At 42.7% G+C, this 26,086-nt stretch overlaps 2 protein-coding genes across 6 annotated transcripts in view; both read left to right on the top strand.

Moving 5' to 3' along the window:
- The first annotated feature begins 2,874 nt into the window (after positions 1-2,874).
- On the top strand, positions 2,875-22,426 carry cplane1 (ciliogenesis and planar polarity effector 1). Of its 5 annotated transcripts, none has more exons than XM_047329577.1 (50): positions 2,875-3,594; positions 3,927-4,095; positions 4,200-4,335; positions 4,426-4,545; positions 4,834-5,069; positions 5,192-5,295; positions 5,377-5,533; positions 5,640-5,743; positions 5,814-5,996; positions 6,272-6,521; positions 6,625-6,825; positions 6,953-7,746; positions 7,879-8,069; positions 8,403-8,483; positions 8,583-8,747; positions 8,841-9,008; positions 9,079-9,310; positions 9,412-9,548; positions 9,640-9,857; positions 9,946-10,110; positions 10,418-10,565; positions 10,652-10,761; positions 10,859-11,008; positions 11,119-11,230; positions 11,611-11,920; positions 12,003-13,109; positions 13,573-13,724; positions 13,821-13,897; positions 13,985-14,049; positions 14,363-14,618; positions 14,709-15,083; positions 15,188-15,862; positions 15,958-16,115; positions 16,215-16,296; positions 16,397-16,475; positions 16,968-17,102; positions 17,333-17,395; positions 17,499-17,584; positions 17,950-18,184; positions 18,298-18,557; positions 18,728-18,812; positions 18,965-19,144; positions 19,525-19,567; positions 19,679-19,810; positions 19,916-20,090; positions 20,183-20,238; positions 20,342-20,509; positions 20,671-20,810; positions 20,916-21,193; positions 21,266-21,403. In XM_047329577.1, the coding sequence occupies exons 2-50, from the start codon at positions 4,015-4,017 to the stop codon at positions 21,266-21,268; spliced, it is 9,618 nt and encodes a 3,205-aa protein (XP_047185533.1). In that variant the 5' UTR covers positions 2,875-3,594; positions 3,927-4,014; the 3' UTR covers positions 21,269-21,403. The 5 variants fall into 5 exon arrangements, with proteins under 5 accessions (XP_047185533.1, XP_047185534.1, XP_047185532.1 ...); XM_047329578.1 differs by having other exon boundaries at positions 2,880-3,594; positions 18,460-18,557; positions 21,290-22,426; XM_047329576.1 differs by having other exon boundaries at positions 2,881-3,594; positions 12,018-13,109; positions 21,290-22,426.
- Positions 22,427-22,766: 340 nt separating this feature from the next.
- The window catches only part of LOC118284757 (WD repeat-containing protein 70), a 35,209-nt gene continuing 31,889 nt past the window's right edge, over positions 22,767-26,086 (top strand). The window contains exons 1-7 of the mRNA XM_035607770.2: positions 22,767-22,873; positions 23,674-23,727; positions 23,832-23,915; positions 23,997-24,084; positions 24,233-24,455; positions 25,150-25,209; positions 25,485-25,618. Of these exons, the coding sequence (XP_035463663.1) occupies positions 22,801-22,873; positions 23,674-23,727; positions 23,832-23,915; positions 23,997-24,084; positions 24,233-24,455; positions 25,150-25,209; positions 25,485-25,618 (716 nt within the window). The 5' untranslated portion in view covers positions 22,767-22,800. The remainder of the gene's footprint in view (positions 22,874-23,673; positions 23,728-23,831; positions 23,916-23,996; positions 24,085-24,232; positions 24,456-25,149; positions 25,210-25,484; positions 25,619-26,086) is intronic.

Consider the following 26,086-nt stretch of genomic DNA (forward strand, 5'->3'; position numbering starts at 1 on the left):
TGTGTGTGTGTGTGTGTGTGTGTGTGTGTGTGTGTGTGTGTGTGTGTGTGTGTGTGTGCGTGCATGTGTGTGTGCGTGTGCTGGTGCATGTGCATGTGCATGCGTGCAAAAAAGGATTTTTCACTAATGACACTTTGACATATCACAGAATGAAGTATGGTATTAATTATATCCGACCAATAAATGTAAGACTAGAGCCATTAGCCATTAGCTGAGAATAAAAAGTGTAAAAAAAAAAGGCTGTAGCCTGATAGTTATTTGACAGATATCATCTAATTCTCCACAAGACATAATGCTGCACTCATGACACTGTACACAGATTAATCTTCCCAATAATGTTGTAAATGTGATGATGGAAACCAACTACACTCGCCCACTTTAACTTTAACTAACCCTAACCCATACATATGTTGTTGGTTTCCATCATTCAAAATATAAATATATATAAACATATATTCTGTACTACAACTCGCAGATTGCACATATTTTTTTTTACAAGAAATGTCTGTTCTTGGAAGGAGCAGCTGTAAAGAAACTTAATTTATCACAGGATCAATAAAGTATTTCTGATTACTGATTCTGTTGCAAACCCCTTCAAAGACAGATGTTACTATGTTATTTTCTGAGAAAGCCAACCGTGTGCACACCAAGCAGCGAGACTTGAAGGAGACAGACTGAAAAGGAATATTGAATTGTTTCTTGACAGCTCCCTGCATGTCATTTTTCACTATGAATGAGGCCCGCAGATGGCAAATGAGGTTGCCATGCACCGATGTTCCTGTATTGAACGCCTCAGATATAGATGGAAAATACATGTCGAGTTAATCACATGTCGTTGTAACGTCGAGGCAGAAAGTAAAGAGGGATCGACTGTTAGCACAGGACCATTATGCAAACTGTTCCTCACTAACACATAGTAATAACTGCTCAGTTTGCATGAGGATTGTCCAAACATTCTAACCCAACATCCACCTTATGTCTTGTTGAGAGAGAAGGCAGCATTCAGGGAAATAGAACTTGTACAGTAATTACAAAAAAAACCCTCACTTCATATTTCACAGTTGTTCTGTGATATTCTTGTAAAAAGGTGCAGGATGATTCACGAACATCATTTTTTACGATCTGTTTTCTGTATATTTCCACCCAGCGATGCTGTTAGGTTGTGCATTTATGCATTCGTTAATTTCAGAATATGTTGCCTTTCTAAAAGAAATGTATTTTCATATCATTATGAATAGGTATTTTCTATTTAATTGGCGTTATTTATTTTTTTACCTAAGAGAAGATTTGTGTGTTTGGTTATTTTGTTTTTAAACACACACAAGCAGGATTTTTATTCATAGGCTTTTGCATTGTGTGCCTCCTCCATTGTGCCATGTTTGCCTGTATAAATCATACTATGAATGATAATCAAATTCAAAACTCAAGATATGTTTATGTAAATAAACATATGCACATGGAATAAAGAAAGCTTGGCAATAGGCGCATAGTATACAAGAAGATCATGAATAAATTGAATGTACATATGCAGGCACACAGACACAACCATTACAAACACTTGGCTTCTGGTATACAAAATAGCCTTTCTGAGAATTTTTCTTGACCCAGTTAGAATTTTTCTAAACAATAGGCTCATATGCACGACCATATTATTCTGGCAGTCTTTGCACTATCGAAAACAACAGAACAAAAACTGGTGACAAAAGAATGAGAACGCTTGTGTTATGAATGCATTGTGTCTGTGAAGGGCTGTAACCACTCTCGTCCTGATAATCATTAATAATCATTCTGTTTTTGGCCTAGTCCTCATGAGACGTCAAGCTTGCCCTCTCAAGACAGCCCTCATCAGCCAAAAATGAACCTGGCAGTGACAGTAATAAAGTGCTCCATCTGCGCCTGGCAAGCAGAGGCAAATGAACCAATTAAGTCCTGGTGAAGTCTCCTCTTTCACCTATTGGCAATTGGCTGCCGTCATCTCCATCATGATGAAAAGGAGAGAGTGCGAGGGTAATTAAATACCAGCAGGGGCCAGGGGGCAAACCTAATAACTCTCTGTAACAAGCCAATAAAATGCCTTACTGCTTGAGGGTTCGCACACCCAGAGAACAATAATAGTGGAAGAGGCCACTTACTGCGCACATATGTATTCCACCACACTCAGAATAATTTGACCTTGTCGAGAGATATCGGCAATAGCTCACGGACAAAGTACCGAAACCTCTTATGCCATCTTATATCTGATATCTTCTGCTTGACTCACAGCTGCGTGGCTTTCACGTGAACTCAGAAAATACTGTCCTGTCCCTGTGTATGAGCTACATACTCTACATGATGGATCATCCCTGTTGTAGCCTGTTGCCATCTGCTGGCAGAAGAATGCTTGTACAACAGTATTCTGCAGCATCTGTGATTGTCATATTATTGTTACTGGGTGTCATCATGAGAGTCTTAATAGAGGTTCTGTGTTTGATTTGTTCAGATGTAACTTTGAATAAGGCTAGACAGGACTATAACCTCCATGCAACAACGTGGTGAATGTGAATATTCCATTTGCTGAAGTAATTTAAGGCCAACCCAACTTACACTGCCTTTGCTGTGTTTGTGTAGTGTACCCCACCCTGGTGTTGACTCTGCCCTTTTTAGTCCTGATTGTCTGCATACATGCCACTGGTTTAGATTAAAAATAGATCCATAGACACAAAGCAAGCAAGCAAGCAAAAAACACCTATCGACAGGGATGCTGTAGTGAATCATTAATTCAAACAGAAACTATGATTTTGTTTCAATGGCATGAGGCAGAAGATCTTGCTATTTGCAAAGACAAAGGCTTGTGGGTTAGTATTCAGTGAGTTAGTATTTTTTTTAGCTTATTATTTGTTTACATTATTGGAAAATTAATTATGCTCAATTTGTTGCTAACAATTCATTGCCATCTACGATTAAATATTCTGACAGGTATCACCTGCATCAAAAGTGGGAGAAGCTGTAGCCAGAGGGATTTCATACAGAACATTTCTTGAAAATCCGTCAAGTTCTGAATTTCTCTCCATCCAATGCATCTTCATAACATTGCGATCAGGATGTCTTCACTGTGAGATCTGTTCTTATAAGTATCAGATAGTAAGTTATATTGTCACGAGAACTCATATTACTCACAAGCCTTACTTGTAAAACAACTCATCCCCCCAAAAAATTTCAAAAGCACCTCCATAATCACAAAATCACTGATGAACAAGTCCGAGTATGGGACTTACTGCCCTACAATTGAGTCTCTCAGGTACTTTATTTTCAGACATTAAACTTGTCAGTGTGAGGGCTCTGATCACAGATTATGCATTCAAGTGAGTTAATATTCCAACATCAAGAGGGTAAACAATAAATCTCCCACCAGTCTCCCCACAGGACGGTTGCGCTAGCTCCGCCCCGCATCTGCGTTCCTACGGCAACGTATCATAGCTTCCCCCGAGAGGATCATGGGAAAAAAACAAGCTCTAAGCTACTGGACCGGAGGGAGTTTCGAAATATTTCAACGATAGGCCACGGTTCTAAACATGCGATACTATAATTATGTTACACGTCTGATGTGAGCGCGAAGTGAGTAGAGACGGTTTATGTGAAGTATCCAACTGAGGCTTTTTTTCTTTCCGGGAGCAGCTCCGCTCGCTGGAAGGAAAACTAGCTAGGTGGCTAACGCGAGTTAACGGTGTGCTAATGGAAAACCATGGCCATTTTTATACAAAGCCGATGTTAACAATGCCGCCCTCATAACAGTGTTGTTGTCATGTACATGTCACGTTTTGCCCTGGGAATATTATGTTGATTGTGTATTTTGAAAGTGAAAAGCTGCAAGCTTATCAGCATGTTCACATTTACAGCAAATAAGCGTGTTGCTAACATGCACTTTCGTGTCGTCCTTGCCTGTCCAGAGAGGGATTGTGATATTAAAAAAAAAAAAAAATCAAACCCCTCCCCGAATGATTAATCACGGCGAGGAACTGATGCTGTCTGTCAAACATGGAGCTGAAGTTGGAGGTTGTTCTGTCGTCCAGCATCAAGAGGAAGAAACCGTGGCCGCGGTTCTGCTGGCTCGGGCAGGTGAGGAGACAGCACGCACACACACACACACACACACACACACACACACACACACACACACACACACACACACGACTGTGTGAACCCTGCGTGTCTTTCCTCAGGAGAAGGAGTCTGTGTTCCTGTTAGATGACAAACGGATCAGTGAGATCAACATGGTCTCCGGCCGCACAAAGAAGAGGACGCCCAAACTCCATCCTTTGCTCAACAGTGTCGTGACAATGGCTTCGTCGCACAATGGTGAGTTTAATGTGTAAACTTAATGCAAAATACATGTTCCCCGTCAATGCGGAGAAAACATTTACACTTGTCTGTTTGTTTGTTTTTTAGGGACGTGGCTTTGTGGAGTTTTGCTCTCGGGAGAACTCTTTCTGTGGAACAGGGATAAAGACTTGTTGAAGACGGCTGCAGCTGCCCCAGAAGTAGTTCAAGCAGTTACTTCTGGTCAAGGTTAGAACAGTTAGAGGCAAAACACATCAGCCTTTTTTTCTTAAACTACATGGTTAGCAAGCAGCAAGAGATATTCTATCTGCAATATTCATCCCAGTACTGCTGTTAGACTGTAATATGTGATTACCTGGAGGATGAAGAAGAGTTAATTCAACCAAGAGATGTACATACTCTTTGATTACACCATGAGCTGCACATCCTCTGTTCTAAATCCCAACGCCTATGTTATATTTCAGTGAATCCATCAAATTCTTAACGATGGATGTATGTGTGTGTGTGTTCTCACAGGAAAGGCAGCAGCGCGGTTCTCTCTCAAGGTTTCGGGGGATGGGATGCGTGTGCTACTGGTGGCCTTAACAGGACACGTCTTCCTATGGGAGTGCATGGACGTCAGGGATTTAGCGGGAGTACGAGACGGCACCGTCAGGGGACACTGGGCACACATACAGCCCCTCGAGGACACCGCTCTGCCTTCTTCACAGGACAAAGAAGCATCCCAACACACAGTTTTTGTAAAGACAGAGGTCTGCACTTGTAATAAGAACACATACGTGATATGTTGTGTAATGTTTAGTGGCACAATTTTTTTTTTTACAATTTCTTATTTTGTACATGCTTTTGATCTTGTTATATGTTTCTCCCTTAGGCTGTGGGTGATGCCTGCTTTTCAGCCTTTGTGTTCACATCAGGGAAGAAGCTAATAATCACCTGTCTGAAAATTCAGTGGGAAGAGGGCCACATGAGAGTGGGGTGAGTTAGAGGGTCTATGTAACTGTCCGGAATTGTAACTGGATATTATGGTAGTAAAACCTTCACCCTTTCTCTGTACAGTTCTGTGGGATATAACATACAGTGGGCCACCAAAACATACCCCATGTCCCACCTAACCCCTCCCTGCCAACCGGTCAAGTCTAGAGGGGCCCTGGTGCCAGTCTTCTCCCCTGATGGAAAACTGTTGGCCGTTGTCCTGAACCAGAGACAGCCAAAGGTGAACATCTGCTCCCCCTTTATTTCAAATGTTCACATCTTCATCTGTTTCATTTTCCAGTTCAGAAATGTGAATCACTATTTGAATATCCTGTTTTTGAAACCAGGCTACACAGGTCCTTTATGTGAGCACACAAAATTTCCTCTCAGTATCAAGTGGCCTGGGAGGATGTGGGATTAAGGCAATGGCGATCCCGTGCAAATACATAAGGTACAGTATGCAGGGATAAAAATGGGCTTAACCTGGGTCATTTCCAGACCTAACACATCTTCTCTTTCAGGTCTTACTGGGTGAGCAGTGTGAGCTGGTCGTCCTGCAGCCTCTTCCTGGCTTGTGTTCTCAAGAGAGGTTCCCTGCTCATGTTGGCTCGCCTTAGCGGCCTCCTCACTCTCACGAGCTCCGGTTGCAACGTCGACTTTGGGCCAGCGCAATTCCTCCCCCTGCACCCTCTTGTCACTTATCGGTAGGCATTTTGGGCTTTTTGCATTTCCTTTATATATTATTATATTTTTTATTATTATTTAATCTATCTCTTAGATGTGGTCATTTGTTCTATTGATTTCTTCACTTTTACTTTTCAGTATTTTTTCACGTCATTGCCCCTCTCTAATTCTTTTCATCTTAAACATGAATGAAGTAGAAATTCTGTGTAACACATAATGATTTATTTTGTATAATGTTTTTTCTTAATAAATGTTTCTTTTTGTTTTATCGACCCTTTGTACTTTCTCTCTGCAGGCCACCAGTGTCTGCAGGCACAGGAGACGCCTCTCTGTCCAGCTCTAGCTTGTCCGTGAGGGATGTTCTGAGGCAGCGATACTCCGTGACCTGGCATCCACGACTGTTGTATCTCATTGTGTCTGATGGCTACATGGCCACAGTCATGAGGGTGCTGGACAGGCCTTCTCCTGCCGTGTTGCTCAAAGCCCTTCTAACGGACACAAACAAGGATCTCGAGAAGGCCAGCCAGAAGCTGGATAAATCGCAGGTGGTACACCGGGGACCTCTGGAAGTGGGAATCTTACTCAGCCTCAGGCTTTTGTATGAACTATTCTTAACAATATGTCTTTCCTCACTCTCATCATTTTCAGTTTCACGTGAGGGCATGGTTGGAGTCTGTCTCTTGCCTGAAACTTGACAGCAGCCTCGAGTCTCTCAACCCCGTCGGTACATGTGCTCTCAACACCGCAGACTCTGTCTTTTCAGCAGCCACAGCTGGATCCACTCTGCCACTTTTCCTGCAGGACCAAGGGACTTTAGGTGGAACCAAGGGGCTTCTTGAGAAAGTGCAGGTCCGTCACATGTTATCAGCTTGGACATTATAGCTTTAGATTCCGTAAATATTCAACTTTCTTATGTGTCATGGCTGCTGCATCAATAAGTTTGTCTGACTTGCTGTTTGATTGTGGGGTTTTCTAGGCTTACCTTGACGATGACTCTGATTTCGATGGACCTCCTGCTGGTTCTCATGTGGAGGAAGGCGGTCGTTTGGAGTTTGCCTCAATGTTTGACACTCTCCATGCCCTGGACACACACACGGACACCAGACTTGTTACCAGTCCAGATTCTGAAAGGGACTTTGTTGCGGCAGAGAGGAAGACTCCTCTTCTTCATCGTGAACTCAGGAAAATCCAGAGTAAGCTGCTGACAGCCTGGGCTTTTAGCATGTCTCTAGGAAATGCGGTGGAACACAGGGCTCGTCTGCTGAAGCATACCCTCCTTTGCGTGGTGCGATTCGCTGCTTTGCTCCATTTGATCCCCAGCTCCACGGTCCACACAGGAAAAAAGAAACACTCAGGTGCTTCTCGCCTCCTCCATCTCATCAAAGCCCTTCTATCTTTTCTTCCCTGGGATAGCCCTCACTCAGGTGGGCCATGCTGCCTGGGCCTGGTGGTAGAACTCAGTAAACGGCTGGTACGCGTCTTGCTGACCCCTCACCCTGAGTCCTACCAGACCAGTCACTGTCAGCTATCATCCCAACATCTCTCCACCACCCTGCACATCTTGCAGCTGGTCTCTGATTCTCTTGACCGCACTTACAGACTGGAGCAAAGAAGTATCTGGTCCTCGGCAGAGAAGGAATCTCTTTCACAGCTGCATCAGCTATGGCCTTCGGATGTGCACTATGTGCCTCTGCTACAGGATGAGAGGGAAAAGAATCTCGTGCCCTCACTACATCAGTCACAACCTGTTCCGCAGCGACCATCCAGCAGGTAGGGATTGTCTCTGAGCAAATAGGCAAAAGTTTTTTTTTGCCAGTAATTGCATGTCATGCTCTATATGGAATTTAAGAAGATTTCAAAGTCAAAAGAGAATCGAGATTTTATTTTTATTTTCTTGGCCAGATTGTTTGGAGTGTGGCAGTGGGTGTACAAGGCCACCCAGCAGTATGTGGAAGAACTGAGAAGCTTCGAAGGCTGCGATGGCTGGGAGGAGGAACAGCAACAGTTGTCTCTCATCGTGTCCCAGATCCAAATGGCTCTGCAGGCGACAGGAGAAAAGCTAGAGGCGGGTCCTGCACTGCTGAGTTACCCAGGTCTGAAACAGACAGATTTGTTATCTAACTGTGGTTATTGTACCAGCTACTAGATATAAATAAAATGTTCATTTTTTCCTTTAAACGGACAAAATGAACAGTGGGCTCCTGAGTGGTACCTCTCATTTTAGAATTTCAATTCAACCTCTCTGTTATTGCCAAATTTTTTAATCATATTGACAGGCTGCTAAACCCTCTAAAGTCCACTGAGCCACATTTGTGTCAATTAAAAAAAATTCAGGTAGGTAATTTATCTGTGGTTAATATCACAGATAGTTATGTATTATTGATAATTACAGTCGTTGTTTTTACATTTGACTCTTCTGCCCCCAGGTGAACATCTTTTCCTGTGCGGCTTCTATGCAAAAAGTGCTGATGCTTGGCGGTCACAAATTTGTGAAGAGAGTAATAAAAGTAAGACCCATGGCTTTGTTTTTCCCTGAAAGTGCAAATCATGTTCACATTCAGTCTGAAATTGTAATAATAAAAATCGATGTCCTTTTTTTTCATCAGTTTGTGATCGTAGGGTCTTCCAGGAGGAACGGATTTGTCTGGGGCTCCTGTACAGTCTCTTGACCCAGTATCGTCTGAGGGAAGCCCAAGAGTTGGGGGACCACATGGCACGCCTCATACTGCACAGGGCCGGACATCAGAAGGAAAACAAAAAATCTATAACAGGTCTGGTCCGAGAGAGTTTTTCATATGAAAGTCTGTTTCCTCACTGTGAAAGTAAGACGTGTTCGTTATTCTCTCTGCCTTTGTGCCTTGCAGCAGATTCTCTTCCTTGTATGTGGCTCCCGACGGACCTTCACAATGACGCAGCCTGTGCCGTGATTCAGAGCCTTGGAAGGTTCATGGCCTCTTACTTCGCCAATCAACCTCTCCAGATCCTGCCCCCTCACAATGTGGCCGTCCTGCCTCCACTACATTTACCTCATGGTACCTTTCACAAAGTGATTCATCATTTAAGTATTATTTCCTCATGATATTGATTAATTGTTATTCTTAGCCCCAAATGTTGGGCGCTTGGTGCCGCTATGCCAGGAGGAGGTGGCTACAGCAGTTCGACGACAGCACCTGTCAGAGGTGTGGACAGTGGACTACGCCCTTGACCTGCTCCTGCTTGGGGGTCTGCTTCCTGAGGCCGCATGGCTGGCGTACCGTCTCGGGGACTGGAAGACAGCGGTTTCTCTGAGTCTGGCCTACACAAGCTATTGCACTGACAACCTCGACTTCGCTCGGTCAGTGTGAAACAAACCATACGGTATAATTAAGGGAGAGAATAAGTGTGTGGTGCAAGTTGGTATGAAATATATTAAACCAACGTCATCTGTCCTAACAGGCTGAAGAGGAGAGAGCTCCACATCCCAACAGATTTGGAAGCAAAGAGCATTTTTCAGGCTGAGTTGGAGAATCTTCTTGGCAATAAGCCTGACTCCCAGGAGAACAAAGACAAGGATGATGACAAGAGCTTTTCAGGTGTGTGAGACCTGACATCTGTAAGATGACCACAACTCACATAAAAGTCTTTAAATTCTAATCTATGCCTTGTCTCGCCTCCTTTAACCAGACCCTTTGGAAGGAGAGGAATGGGATTTACTACTGGTTTCCATGAAGGAGATTCTGAAAGCATCGGTCATGGCTGGCGTGAATGTTATGTCTTCACCCTTGTCTTCCTTGCTGGACACAGCCAAAGACTTGTGCTCCTGCCTCCCTATGTTGGTTCCCAATGGGCTGTATCTACCATCTCCACCTCTTTATTGCCCTCAGCCTTCCCCCAACACACAGGTACACGGAATGGGAAATCAACCTTTACCAACGTCTACATATAAATACCATTATTAAATGTTGCTGATGATGTGCGTCTGATTCTCAGGACCCGATAGGGACAACAGGGCAGTTTGCAGAAGTTGAATCGCGTCACAAGGTATCCGGGGTTCTCCAAAGATTACTTTTACTTCTGAGATCTGCTCGTTGTTGCCACCCCGCTGCCCAGTGGTACATCACCCACCTGCGCCGTGCCAGACACCTACTACACAAGGTAATTTACAGGGATGAAGGGTTTTTATCTGGTTTAATTGAATCTGTCTGTGGCTCACTTGGCTGATTTCAGTCTTCATGAAACAAAGAGGTCATTTGTTAAGGCTACATCTTTCTAAGAACAACAGTGTTGTTGGGGTTTTTTGTTAACAATTTCAGGAATCACAAAATTTAAAATAATTTGTTCCAAGGGGACACGACAACAACAATCACAATTTTTCTGAAGAAATGCCAAGACTGTATTTGTTTGTTATGAAGCACTATGCCATCTTAGATAGTGGAAATGATAATAATGATATTGTTTTCAGATCAAGAGGAAGTACTCATATCCAGGAGCTGCTGAGGAGGAGAGGACTTTCCCAGAGGGCCTGATGAAGTTTGTCACCCACAGTGGATTCTTCAGACGGGGGCCTAACAAAGACGGTCATTTGGACACTGACGCGATCCAAACTATCAGTACGATGCCACTTAAAGTGTAATGTGGATATCATAATAATCAGTTTTCATTTATTACTTATTCATCCTTTTTTTTCTACTACCAGTCTCTTTCAGGGAGCTGTGTGGTTTATGTTGGATGCTGCACGTCCGGGACCATCTCTCCATCTCCTGCAGGAAGTATCAAGCTGCCCGACAGCATTGCAGTGATGAGCAGGTATTATATTTGTGTTTGAGTGTGCGACATATTTTCTGTAAATATCCTCAGCTGTTGGTGCCCTGTGAGTATGCATGTGCGTATTTATGTTCCACAGATCCCCGCTGACTCAGAAGTGAGATCTAGCTGCGTCGAAGCTCTCCGCTGGGCCCGTCGTTTTCTGCCTTTCTCTAACTTCCTCAATGCTGAAGAAATGCTCCAGGACGTGCTGCTCAGCCTCGTGTCGGAACTACCTCCCATCTCTTTGGTGAAATTGCCTATTTCTTGCCTTTTCTTACATAAGCAGTGTTTATCAAAGCACAACCGACTGATCTTGAGTGAGTCATTTTCTCATCTCTTGCCTACTCTTCTTTATAGGTTGCAGACGCGCTGGTGCAAGCCTTCCCAGGAGAGGAAGAGTCTGTCAGAGTCCCGCTGAGAGAAAAGTATAACTCGCTGCTACAGAGACTGAGGCAATGCAGTGTCCTTGGTATGAACCCCTCTGTTCATTAACAAGTTACTTTGAAATACTACACAACTCTGAAAGGATGTTATTTTTTGGACATGTGCATGCAAGCACCACTAAAGGAGTAGTCTGCCCAACCAATCTCTGACTTTATTACAGCAATGATTTTTTTAACTGTTATATTTTATTTGTGGCCACATTTTATTAACAATTCTACTTTTATGTAACTATTGGAATTTACGATAATTTATGGTGATGGCATTGAGTGAACGAAAGATAATTATAGTATGGTTACGTTTTAAATTATGGTTTTAACATTATACATTATCCATGACTTCCTAAACTAAAGTAATGTGTTTTTTTAAACGTGACTCCACTTTCCTCCGTCTGTTCTCCATCTTTAGACGGGGAAAAGGACGAGGCGAATGAGTTGATGATGATTCTGATGCAAGACAAACACAGGCAGAGGAGGAAACATCTTGGGCGTTTGCGGAGGCACCTGGCTCCCCCTGAGCTCCATCTGTGGGAGAAGGAGGAGGAAGAAGAGGACAGGGGAAGCAAATATGGGATGGCTGCGTTAAGGCAACTCTCACTGGGTACAAGCCTGAGCACCAGTACTTTGACCGACTTTGGGTTTCCCCCAGTGTGCAGTGATGGAGACACATCAGAGAATACATGTGATGCCATCTCCCCTGTACAGCACTCCAGACCCAGGTATGGAACAGCAGCACTACTATTATTTTGAGGTATCGTCATCATGTTGTGGCTTATTCTGTGCACTTTTTTTTCTTTTCAGACACAAAAAAAAAAGTAAAGTAAGAAACAGAGGATATGCTGTGAAGATCAAAAGCGCCATTCAGGAGGAGATTCACCCAGACGAGACTAAGGGGGATGAGAAGTCCTCCCTACCAGTGGTTGGCACCTGGGAGTTTGAGTTGGAAGACGACGAGTATCTGAACTTCCTGGAGCTCTTCCTCAGCTACGAGCTGGAGAAGGATGGTGCTGATGGAGGGGACCGGGGCAGCGAACTACCTCTGCTGAAGAGCTTCTCTTCCCAGCTGAGGAGGAGAGAGTTGCATTCTCTCACTTTCGATGTGCTCACAACTATTCATCGCCGTCATAGAGATGGCCACCATCCGGGGAAGAAACACTGGAGCATTGACCCTCCAGTGTTCAGAGCGGGGTGCTGCTACTTTACACAAGTTACAACGCCTGAACCGCAAACGTCTTCCGTCTGGAATGAAGCCTCTATATCCAGGACCAGCCTTTCTGTCAGCTCCCTTTCTGGGCTGAGAACCGGCAGGCAAAAAGGTTTGTTTGGCCTCCGAAAGCAAAATGCTGTGCCTTTAGCACAAAGACTGAAAGGAAGTCAATACGGTTCTGAAACTAGCCCTTTTAAAAGTGCCTTTCCCATTGGGAAGCCATCAGAGAGCTTGATAGCTGGCTCCTCAACTTCAGTGGAGGATGTAGTTGAACTGCAGCAGGGCCTGGACCATAAATTAGAGGCCCAGTTTCCAGAGCTGGGCAGGCTGCTGGAGTGGATGGTACGCTGGGCGGATAGGAGGGTGCTCCTGGGACATCATGGCAAAAAAAAGAAAGAGAGGGGAGGAAGGGTCGAAGGAACAGCCGACGAAGGAGTAGTGATTCGTGTCAAAGCCTCGGCGCCTGCTGTCCTCACTTCCCTCAGCTTACTGGAGTGGAGGCACTCTGCTCTACTCGGGTCAGACCGCTACAGTGCCCACATCCGAGTTCCAGAATCACAGTGGAGAGTATCCCCTCTGCTGCAACCTGAAGTGGACAGGAACCTGGAGAGAGAGAGCAGCGTTGATACGGGCTACCCTGGATCAGCCAACACTCCCATCACTGGTCTGGATCACAATCAACAGCAAGAAGAACTGTCCATGTGAGCGCTTAATGTATTTATCATCACATGCTTGTTTACTGGTCTACATGGAAACTGTCACATTAAAAGGTCTGTATCGAGACAGTTTGTGCCATAGATTTCAGAATGTAGTTTATCAAATGTCTAGGAATGTGGTCTTTGACAGATATGTTTCAGCTAATATATGAAACTGAGTTGTGTGTTTTAACTAAAGGTTTGAAATGTTATGAACATTTAAATCTTTGCTCTAGAAGCAAACATTGATCTTTCAGAAAATGTAATTTGTACTAAGTACGTACAAAGGAGTAAAAGGGCCATATTGAAGAAAAACTAAATTTCTACAATAAAGTCTTAATCTTATAAGAATAAAGTCGTAATTAAATGACAAAAAAATGTCATATAATGTAATGTTTTGAGGAAAATGAAGTGGCCCTAATACTCGTAAATAATATACTGTATTTTTATACTATTTGTTTCCCTGCAGTGGTTCTTGCACAGATGAACCAGTGGAGCTGTCGTGTCACAGGGTGCCGCTCCCTAATAACCAGGATCAGCCGACCTCTGATGCTCAGCAGAGACAGTCTAGTCCACAAAAACCTTCTCTCGATGACTTAGATGTTACGCCTGAAAAAGAAGGTATAGTACATATGAGATGTATTGGATCATTAAGGTGACTGGAATGCAGATCTTTAGAACAGATAATATTTATTGATGTATCTGATATTTATTTAGGGAAAAGTAGTGGCAGTGACGTGTCATTCTCTGTTTCGCATGGAAACATTCCTGAAAAAGTCTGCACACCAGAAGCGGTGACTATTACCTTTCGTGATCCCCATTCCTCACACATATCATCAGTGTTGTCAAAACACAAATAACTGACATTTTGTCTTTTCCAGAGTTTAAAGGTTGAGGACTTGGACTTCTCAGAAAACGTTGAAGATTCATTCTCTTCCGCCTCCCTGTGAGTTTTTCATGTTGCTTATTTCAATTATTTATTTTGGAAGAGCACGTGACCGTGTAAATCACTTTTTATAAGGAGAAAATTTAGTGCCAAACTTATATCCAGTACTTTTCCACTGTTGCATAATTCTTTTAGATTTTAAGTTTATCCTATTATGTAATGTTTTATGTAATTGTAGTTTACATCAGCTCCACACTATAAATCATAAAGTAGAAAGAAAGATAGTCCTTGTTGTGTTATTTATAGGTTAACAATTTGAACGCTGAAATAGTCTGTTTTGTTGCTCAAGCTATTTTTTTATTCACCATCCTAGAAGCCTACAAGCCCCTCTACACCCAGAGCCCCGAGATCTGTCTACCGTCCAGCCTGAGGCCTCGGTTCACACAGGGGTTACAGATTCAGTTGGAGTGCTGTTCCTCAACACACCTGTAGATCCTCCAAGCCTTCAGCCACAAAGCTCCATGGCTGGTGCAACCACGGCTGTTTCTACAGCCCCCAATCACCCATCAATCATTCAGACCCCGCCAGCGAGACAGCAATTGGGTGAAGACTTATTTAGATTGGTTCAGGTGAGACTACTTCGACTGAAAGTAAATATTGGCACCCAACTGTCTCCTATGATTGATTCATACCTGAAGTGTTTTTATTCTTTGTTGCAGCATATCAACTACATGGGAATGATGGAGGTCTTGGGAGCTTCATTTTCCAGCCTGCAACTTGCCCAGCAGAGCTCAACTCTGGCTCAGTCCAACTTGAATGCCTCACACCCTCATGTGCCACCATCTCATGTAACCAATTACATCCCTCAACCAAATGCCTTACCCGATCAAACCACCATTTCTGTGGCGCCCCAGACACAGTCACGTTTGCCAACTTCAGCATCCAACAATCCTCAACCCAGTCAGGCCACTGCATGTATGTTTGCAGACCGGCCTGCTTTACAGATCGCAGGGAAAACCTCCCTAACAGATGGCCACCCTCAAATCACCAGGAATCTGTCCTCCGCTGCCAGTGGTGCCGGTGTAAACGATCAGGTATGGAGCAAATGTATTGTTAAGTTTTGACAAATTGTTTTTCTGTGTAATCAATGTTTACATCACAGTGAACTCAGGCTAAATACAGTTTCTCTCTTCTTCAGGAAATGCATCAACTCTCTGTCCAAGTGGAGACATCAGAAATCCAGTTTAGACAGAGCAGAGGGTTAATCCCGTCCGCCCAGGGGCTCCTGGTCACTACTGACGTTAGTCAGGCGGCTCCCAGTGCTCCTGTGGTGCTGCCTTCTGACGGTAGCATACAAAATGACACTACTCCCCATGTCTTTAGCCTGAAATTAATTCAGCCTCGGTGTCCTCCGCTGCCCCAGCGGAGCGCCCCACACTATCCTCCAGCCCAAGAACCCCAAATGCTGTGCATTGCAAACCCAGCAACTCCAGAACCCCATCAGCCCGAGCTTAAACAAAATCACCAAGTTGCATCAAAGAGGGCAGAAGAAAGAAGAGTTGGGTCTTCAAGAAGACAGCTCAGTTTTAATCATGCACATGATCCAGCTCCCACGAACTCTCGACCCCAGATTCAGACATCAGACAGGTCCCGGGGACAGGAGTTCACGTCACTCCCTCCTGCTTCACCGGCTCACACGCCGGCTCCAGTGCGGGGCTGTTACCTGCTGCACCTTCAGCCTGCTGCACACAGCAGTCTCCTGCTCCCTAAACTACCCATTCCATTTTCTTCTCGGCCCTCTGCTGTCATCGCAGCTCCAATGAGACAAACACCTCTGGCCAAGCTCTTACATCTACAGTCCGCACCAAAAATGGCAAGCGATCTGTCTACCACTTCAAGATGTTTAAATTAGCTATCTTGAAATCTTGCATTGTAATTTATGTCCAGATATATTTGTCTCTACCACAGATTTTGCCACGGGCTGCTCCTTTAGCTCCACAAATGGGCCGCCTCAACTCTGTGTATGAGTTGACAAGTACAGTGATGAATGTCGAAGAGGCTCAACGGCTGCTGCTCAGAGTGGACGCGACCACTGAAGGCTCCAGAGCAAATGATACTTCTCCCAGGTCTAACTCCAGCAAGAGGCAACACATAGATAATTATTGATGTTATTGATTGTCATTTCCCTGATGCTGACTGTTTTACTCACTGTGTGCTGTTTATAGGCAGCGGAGGAGAGAGGAGAAGGCTGGCAGGGCAAGAAAAACAGTCGTAACATTCACACCAAATGAGTCCATCATCCCCACGGTAGGTAGAACAATATGTATTTTATCAAGAAGTATTTTGTACTATTAATAATGTTTAATTGTTGTTCCATTATCATTTGTTTGTTCCAATCTTTCTGCAGCTGACCGATGATTCTGTAAATGGAGAGTCTGCAGTTGAAGAGGAGATCACGCCAAAACACGACTTTGCTCTTCCTCTTGGTAAGTCTCAAAGACATTTTTTGATCAGACATATATTTTCCATAGATAAGAGCAATTAGTGTGTATTCAGATTGTTGAGATTCCAAACTGAAAGGCAGAAAAGGCTTTTGTCAGTTATGAATAGTAGTTAATTGGTAGCACAAAACCTTTTTTTTGGTCATTTCAAGCTGCCAGATAATTTAAAGAAGAACATAAATTCAAGTTGATTCTAGTAATTATCATTTTAAATTACAAATAAAATAAAGGTCTATTCCTTTTTCACAACAGTATTCTCATAGGTCCTTTGTCTTACACTTGCTAAACAGAGATAAGGTAAGATAAGATATTCCTATCAATCGTCCCACAACAAGGACATTTCTGATGTCACACCAGCGAAGTGAATAGCAGAATATTTTTAAAAAAGCAAGCAACCGATATATTATAATGCTGTCTTTACAATTCTGTTGATCTGTTGAACCCTCTTGTTTTTATCAAATTCACTTGAACTCCAAGGATCCTTTGATTCTCTGATGACTGGTCAGAGATTATTGCACAAGGCCGAGTCCACTTCAGCTGAGCTCCATGCCTTTGCTTCCACATGTAAAAAACCCCCAGAGTGCCATGATGCTTTCACCAACACAGAGCCAGGTGAGGGTTTATACAGTGTTAATAATGTAACAGCCCTGCACAGTTTTAATGTTAATGAAATTGAACGGAAATGTTGTGTTAATGTGTTTAGCTTTTCTTTTTTTTTATCACTCAGAAATTTAAAAAAATAAATTGTGGTCTGTCTGTATCCATTCAATGATATTGGGGCTGTTTAGGGTGCATGGTTTTCTAAATCTAGATTCTGAGCTGTTTGCTATTCCTTCTTTCAGCTTGTCCACCCACTCTTCTGGATAAAGCTGTGTCTGCCTCTGTGACTACCAGTATTCCTAAGTGTAAGTAGCTCTGAATTGATGAGCACAAGGAAAATACACAGTGTTTTTTTTTGTGTGGATACAATGAATTAAATTGTTTGTATGTGTGTTTTCTCCCATGCAGCAAAATGTTCACGGAACTTCCAGATATGTGATGAACTTCTTGTTCAAGATCTAGAGGAGACCCCGAAGAAACCAGAGAAGATTCTGGTAAGAGGCCAGACATGGAAGTTGACTCAGCACTACACTGTATATGTCAAAAAGGCCTGTGATTGGTACTTTGAGACTCTTTAGTTAAATTAGGTGATGACCATAGTACAAAACACTAGACCCTGCTATTAATTAATCCATATGTTTACAAAACTGTCTGCCCTCCAGTAATATCCATTAGAATTTGAATTCACAAACATCAGCAGCCTCTGTTGCTCATTATTATCGGGTCATCTAGAAAATGTTTCAACAAGGTATAGAATTGTGTTTTTTTCCATGTACTGTCCGTTGTATTCTAGTACGGGTTTATTTTAATTAATTTACCTTGTTATTTACTTATCTGTGTTTCTTTGGCTTTTTCCCAGCATGGCCACCAGTTCATAAGTGTCTTGGATCTGGACGACAATGCGCTGCACCATGATTTGCCATTGTGTCTCAGCCCAGGAGAACAGGATACTCCTTCCATCCGCCCTCCTTCACCTACATCCGCTCAGCTTCATGTTCTTGCAACTTCTGTTATAAGCGTCGCTGCTTCTGCTGCTGATCCACAACCATCAAAATCGATCACAGACAATCGCCTGGAACCCACCACTCACCCAGGTCTTTATTTTGAAGGTCTTATACATTTGTATCTTTATATTTAGAATTATTACATTTGCGGTGAAGCACAGCACTGTTGTTAAAAAGTGGTTTAAATATCTGTTGAAATCTAGATAGCCCTGAAGATTCTCGGTTACTCAGTTGCACTGAGTCCAATAAAGATCCAGAGAGAATCACTCCACAAGAACTGACAGACCCGTCTGATTCTCTGATCTGTCGAGCCATAAAGAAGCAGAGCGTTGGACCTCACAGAGCCTCCTTCTCACCCCCTACAGTCGAGTTCTCCTCTCGTCTGTCGGAGCTGGACGCCCAGTTGGCCGAACTACACAAAATTGCAAACAATCTGGAGATGGACTTTTCCAACACCAGGATGGTATTAATATTATTATTATTATTATTATTATTATTATATTACACAAGCATCTTGTTTTTATATTCACTCTGCTTTTATTTTTTTATGGCCCTCCATCTTACAAATTGGCTTCTAAGGCCGACACATTTATGTATGTGGTTCTGTGCTTGTCCTACTTTATCTTTGTGTAGCTGGTGAACACCATCGAAAAGCTCACCCCAGTCTTGGCTCCTGATGTGAAGAAAAAAAATGTCAGACTGTCTGTCCCACGGGAAGGTGCGCCTTCAAACACTTTATATCTTCATATAGTCCCTGAAGCCCATAATCAAAAGTTGCAGCTTTAATAGAGTAACATTTAACACTAATATTATTTATATAAACCTACATAGTCCTCTGTTAATATATCATATATTTTCTGTCTATAACAGCGTGGACACCACGATCTGACTTTTCAACTGAACCAAAGGCCTGTGAAGTGGAAGAGGAAAGTCAGGATGACAGATATTTGCTTCATAGTGATTTCCGCGCTCAAGAAGGAAATTCTTCTTTCAGTTATTTCACTCCTCACCGTCACAGAGCTGGTCCTTCCTACCTTCAAAGCCCTCCAAGTAAAAGATTTATTCCAACATTTCCTGAAAACTTTCTTACTACCTTGAACAACTTACTGAGTTCATAGTTAATAGTTAGACGTTTAAAAATGTGTACTAAAGTTAAAAATTAAGGTAGGTATGTCACAGTGATACTCCTGATTGACAACCTCTAATTAAAAGAAAGCACATCTTACATTTTCATCTAAAGATTCAAATGGCTTCAAATAGCTTTTGTATTTGTTTTTTAACATAGTAGTGGAAAGCCACGTGGCAAAGGAACTTTTGACTTCAAGTCAACTGGTGACTTGACTAATCACCAGATACATTATTTTGAACAGCGCATCATAATGTTATAATCGACTACTTCATCTGTTTTAATGTTTGTGTTTCTTCCACAGACATGAAAGATAATTCGCCTGATGCATCTGGAATATCTCATGTGTAAGTAGATATTGAACATATTGAATCTGAAGTCTTTTAACCATGTTGAGACTTACACTGTCACTTATGGAGCTACCATTTCACAATACTCTGGCCTTTGTCAATCTCTAGTTGGGAAGATGACAATCTGGGTCAGACTGGGCTATCGGATACTGCAGAAATCTTAGACGAGTTGATAAAGGAAGGGTATTTATCCCCGACTGACCTGGATTTGTCCAGTTCACTGACTGCACACCATAGCAGGTATGGGACCTACCAAAATTGACTGCAAAACAAGAAAACTACTTAAATAACTGTGAGTATTACAAATATGAGTATCCCCAGGCTGACAAGTTATATGACCCACAGCCGGCTGCATCATCAGCAGAGTAGCTGGGTGTCGCATGAGAGTGTCCATCCAGAGGATAAGAGGGGAGAGCTGAGGATCTGGATGAGAAGGAAACATAGGGAAAGACTGGCTGTTTATCAAAAAAACAGAGAAAGCCTGAAGGAGAGGGAGCATAAACCTTTTCCTGGAAAAATGGTGAGATCCGGCCTGCTTTTACTAGAATTGACCTTTCATTGTATGTTATGCTTTTAAATAATTTTTTTGTACTGTACCCCTTCTTTTCAAAGAAATCTACTAACAGAAACCGAGCAAGTGCTTGGAGAACTAGAGAGGAAAAAGAAAAGTAAGTAACTGTTTGAACAAATTGTACATGTCTGTGCACAGGAGACATGCATGCGTGTGCAGGAATGTAAATGCATTATTATTATTTGAATTTGGTTTGATAGGTTCATGCTTCTGGAGAATTACAACGAGAGGACCCGTGAAGCTTGTACTCTGGCCAGTGACTTCACCACCACTCCTCCAGTTTTACACAGTTCTTCACAGCCCGCAGGTCCTGCACTTCCTGCCACCACACGGTCCACCTCTGCGCCACCCCCTGGCAGCACTCACAGGTATTGTCTGACTGGGCTCTCGTCCCATTAAATTGAAATTTTACACTGATAAAGCATTCAAACAAATAATGAATTATTAATCAGTTACAAGGATTTGCATGTTCATTCTAAACGCCTAGAATTAGCTAGCTTTGGTAATGGTGGTAATATCTTTTTCTTAGGGCGTACAGTGCATCTGCCAAGGACAAAATTCTTAAGTCCCAGTCAAGACAAACTCAGCCCCTCCTTCGTCCATGGACTGCTGAGGGGCAGGGACGGCCTCTGCAGGGTCATGGCAGGAGACTGGGACTGCACAGACCAGGTATTGTGATGATATTCAACAAAGTTGATTTGTCTGTAATAAGTGCCATTAAATATAATATAAAATTAGACAAAACCTGGTTATGTTGTGTGATTTTCGGTTTAGTTACCTCTCTGCCAAGGGATCGTCTGTCTCAGGTGACCAGACGTGGCATGCTCACTTACACAAAGAGCAACAATAAACTACACCCGACCAGCCAGAGTGAGGATCGCCGCGTCGGATACCAGAGAAGGATGCCGTTGAACAAAAGACCCTTAGGAGTGACCTCGGTAGGGAGAGGAATCCAGAGGGAGCAGACAAAACGGGAAGACGGAGAAGAGGAGACCCTTTGGGAGCCCACCTCAGAACTGAATAGGCTGCTTGGTCAAGAGGACGCTGACATAGTAAGAATGCCATATTTCCTCATGAATTAGACTATATGTGAGAGGAATATCGCCGAATATCTTTCTGCGTAGTAACTGTCGCTGTACATTTGTCAGGTTTTGGCCGGGCTGTTGGATGAGCAGGATGGTGGAGGCGGAGCTGGTGTGTCAGGGCTGGACTGGCTGGACGACCTGTCTGTGAGCGGCGGGAGCAGCCTCAGCAAAATCGACTGGGCGGCTATCGAGAGGATAGTGGCTGCGGAAGAAGACTGAGCTTGAGTGTCTCACTCTTGAAGACGATTCATCTCTCATACAAGAGGTTTCCTCAGTTCTAACTAAAAGTTGTGGTGAACCCCAGGTATTTAACCTCTGTGGAATATGGGCAGTGTTAATGCTCCAGACTGTTATAACGAGGCTAGTTAGAATAAGCATTTAAGCATTTAGAGAATCCTAACAGCTTTTATCATGGCTGCTGATCAAATACTTCCGGGTCACTTCAAGATTTAAGAAACTTCCTAAGCCAATTTGACAATTCGACCGTATCCTCAGCCTTGGAAGTGGGAGAAAGGATGGTGTCTCAGGCCTCCTCCTAGGTTGAGGGACGATTTCTCTATTTTAACATCGATGGCTTCCTTCACTCCTCTTTCAAACCATCCATCTTACCTGTCCAGAATATATACATCTGTGTTTGTAAAGGAGCGTCCCTTGTCCTTTAGATGTAGATAAAACAGCTGAATCCCGCCCTGAGGAGCTGGCTCTCCTGTGTTGAGCCATGCGTTCGTTTAGTGGTTGTTTAGTTTCTCCAACATACAAGTTGGCACATTCCTCGCTGCATTGTCCTGCATATACTACAATTACAACCAAGTCCAATTGCTCCTGATTCAACAGCCCCTTCGACATGCTCACGATAAAGTAGATAGTACAGTATATTACTGGGAGAGTAAAAAAAAACAAAGATTTTATGTGCCTATTAGATATGCTATGAATCAGAATCATTATAAACTGTGAAAATAAGGATTATAATTCAGATATTTTATACATTAGATATGATCAGTTGTGATATAAAATATGTCAAGACAGCTATGTTTTTCTTTTTATAGAGTATGCCTGCTATTATACGTGATTTAATCACTTAAATATATAAAACAAATAATTTGCAATAGAATATTGTGCCATTTGAGTTTGTGTGCAAAATTTTCTAGATATATAAATTATTTTTGTACAGACCCCACTTCTAAATAACTGAAATAAAACATTTTAAAGTGGTTTCAACTCCTCTTCCTTCTTGTCTTGAGCTTCCACCTGGATGCACAATGGTTTCTTAATGTTTAATGTGTGACTTTTGTCAGCCTCCTTGTGTCCTACAAATCGTAAAATTTATACGATACAGCAATTTGTTTGTCACTTTTAAATGATAAATTTGAACATCCTCTAACGTCAGCTTTGAAAATAAGCTCACAATGTACCTCAAACTGAGAGAAAGTAATGTTTTATTGAAATGGTCAACTTCACCAGGAATTCTAATTTGTGTTTTATGAATAAAAAAAGCCTCCTGTACAGCCCAGCAGGGGCGCTGTGGGCGCTACGAGCAACACGAGGAAGAGGAGAAGGAGAAGAAGAAGAAGAAGATGAAGAAGTACTTCCTGCGATCAAAGGTTACCGTCACATTTGAAAACATGGATCCCAAGAAAGTGGATGAAGGTAGCAACATTTCACTATCACACGTCTAGAAGTTTTTGTATATTAATTTTACACAATTTAAATGCGGGTGTCGGTCTAATGGGCTTTATTTCCAGTTTTGATAAAGTTTATGAGCTAGCTGCCGTTAGCCACTGCGTGAAAAGAAACAGACGTCACTGCTGTTTCTGCTAGCTTGTTTGGTAGCAAACATTTGTTCCCAACATAGAGTCAAGCGCTTTAACTGTAGTCAAACACAGATTTAATTGTCTTAAACCCTGTTATTATTTCTAGAGAAAGTGTCTGCAATCAGGCCTGGCTCAATATTATATCGTTTTCTATCAGCATTTTACATTTTAAGCGATTTAAGTTTCGATCAAAGCAGCTTTTCGAGCGACAATGTAACTAACACAATGTGTGAAGTTGTCATGTTGTGTGGAGCATGTTGTAATTAATCGTGTTTTCCGAACTTTTGACAATAGCTCAAATAACTACATGAAGCTAATGTCCATGTGTGGCCTCATTATTCCTTTTGATGGCTGTCATTTGTGGTATTACCGGACGCTTTGTGATGTCATTTATGTGTTGTAACCGTGCAAAATATCTGTGTTTTCCTAAGATTTATATTTAACATGACTCAAGAAACTGCCAGATGGTGCCTGTAGTGAGAAACTTCTTAACTTACAGAGAGAAACAACATAACCAAGCGAGCTGCAGTGTGTATTTTGGAGCAGTCATTTGAAAAACAGATTGTCCTTATACTTAACCAAGACACATTATACCACCCGGGGGTTTCATAAATACTGTTCTGGCCTTTTTTTCAGGCGAGATGAGCGATGATGGAGACATTGCATCTGTCATGGGATTCTCTGGGTTTGGTATGTGCACTTCAGCACAAATAATCAATTATTTGTGTATGCCTATTTTATTTCTTACGTTATCAATTGACAGCGTGAGTAATGGCAGTCATGGTTCCTTCCAGGTAAGAAAGCCCGCACATTTGACCTGAATGCCATTTTTGAACAGACCCGACGAACGGCCATTGAAAGGAGTCAACGTGCATTAGGTAAGTTTATCAACAAGCATGATAATTACAAGCTGTTCAGTAATATATGTGAGTGCGTATTGTAATCGTTGCATCCCGTAGATGAGCGGCAGAACAAGTGTCAGGTGGATGGGGAAGGGGAGAGCTCCAAGTCAGTCAGCTCTGACAAAGCTGCAGCTGCTGCGTCCAGGTAACCAGTTATTTTGTGAGTTCCTGGGTTTGAACAAACACTGCATTACAGTTTGGTCTGCCACTGCCTCAGGGGTTAATTATATGTTTGTTATTTAGTGTTAGACAAGTTTGACACATTATTATTTGAGATGTTATTTTGTTTTTAGAAAACAGGAGAGTGACAGCAGCAGCGGCAGTGGTTCCGATTCAGACTCAGACTCGGAGCTCATTGGACCTCCAGTGCCTCGCCAACATAAAGCCCAGGAGGACGATGACGATGAGCTTGTGGGACCGCCTCTTCCACCAGGTTACACAGGCAGCACGGCTCACAGTGATGATGAAGACGACGATGACGATGATCAGGAGTCAGAAGACGATGATGATGATGACGTATGTCTAAAATTTCCTACACAGCCTGAATCTCTTTGAGTTTTAATTTGTTCTGACTAAAACATTCCATCTGTCTTCCTGCTCCTTCACCTGGGCCTTTTTCACAGCAGACATTTAGACTTAGTAAAGCACAGGTGTTACAAATGACAAGTCCCAGTAAGTTGTGACCGTGAGCCTGCACGTAATACCAAGACCCTGAAGCTGGAGCATATAAATATAATTCAGCCATTTGATTTCATTTTTATTATTTACACATGGACATTTCCTACTGTAAAACGGGTAAGAAAAAGTTGTCCTCTGTATAAAAAGCTTATAAAGGCACCAGTTAGTGCTGTATTGTTGTGTTTTTAAGGTTCCCCACTAGATGGCAGCACAAGAAAATATACAGTTAACACTGATGTGTGAGGATGAGGAACTGTGTTGCTTAGCAGGAGTTCTAATGTGTATTTGGTATTTTTTCAGTTTTATTTATAATGCAAGCATTGCTCTTCCTCCTTATATTTATCAGCATATAGAATAAAATGTGTGGTGATGCATGGCTGCACATATTACATTGTTAATTTCCAGTCAGCAATTAGCAGCAAACAACTTTTTAATCACACAACTGAAAATGTATTTAAGTTAAAATATCATATGTGATTGAATGTTGGAATGAAATTCAACACTACACACCCATCTCTACTTCCTGCCGCAGAATCCAGTGAAGAAGATTCCAGACACTCATGAGATCACTCTGCAGCACGGCACCAAGACGGTAAGAACACCTTCTTCTTTCAGCTCTTAAGTCATTATCTGTAGAGATGTATTCAATTGATCTTCATTTTTTATAAGTGGCTTGTAATCAACATCAAAAATTATTTACGCCATGCACACATTATACCATTGACCTAACTTTGTGCTGAAGTTTAGCAGTAAGAGCAAATGTCTTTTGTCTTAAGCAGCCTTCTTTGCCTCTTTTTGGGGATGATTTAGAAATGAGCAGGTTGATTTATTGCCTGTAAGTTGTAAGTAAGACAACTGTCTCCTCAGGTGTCGGCTCTTGGCTTAGATCCGTCTGGAGCCCGTCTGGTGACCGGTGGATATGATTATGATGTTCGTTTCTGGGATTTTGCTGGGATGGACCAGGCTCTGCAGGCCTTCAGGTCCCTGCAGCCTTGCGAGTGGTGAGTCAATTTCTGAGAACACAACGTGAAACATCAACACAGTTGCTTAACATGTGGTTAATTAGTTTCATGCAAACATCCAGTACACTGTCCGTGCCAAAGTGCGCACACACACACACACACACACACACACACACACACACACACACACACACACACACACACACACACACACACACACACACACACACACACACACACACACACACACACACACACACACACACACAAACACAGATTTGTTGAGCTCCATTGAGCCTCGTGTTAACTTTGTGACATCCCCTCTTCTCCTTCGAAAATGAGCCTCTCAGAAGCAGATGGCTGAGATATGTGGGTGTTTGTGTGTCTGCGTGTGTTTATTCCGTGTTTCAATGAAGCCACCATCAAAGATGGGGGTTTTGGAAACTGGAAGGCTGAGCTGAGCAGGCTTCCCCTTATTAACAAAAATATACGCTACATTTAATTTGA

The sequence above is a fragment of the Scophthalmus maximus genome, chromosome 20, assembly GCF_022379125.1.
Source record: "Scophthalmus maximus strain ysfricsl-2021 chromosome 20, ASM2237912v1, whole genome shotgun sequence".
Classification (NCBI taxonomy): Eukaryota; Metazoa; Chordata; class Actinopteri; order Pleuronectiformes; family Scophthalmidae; genus Scophthalmus; species Scophthalmus maximus.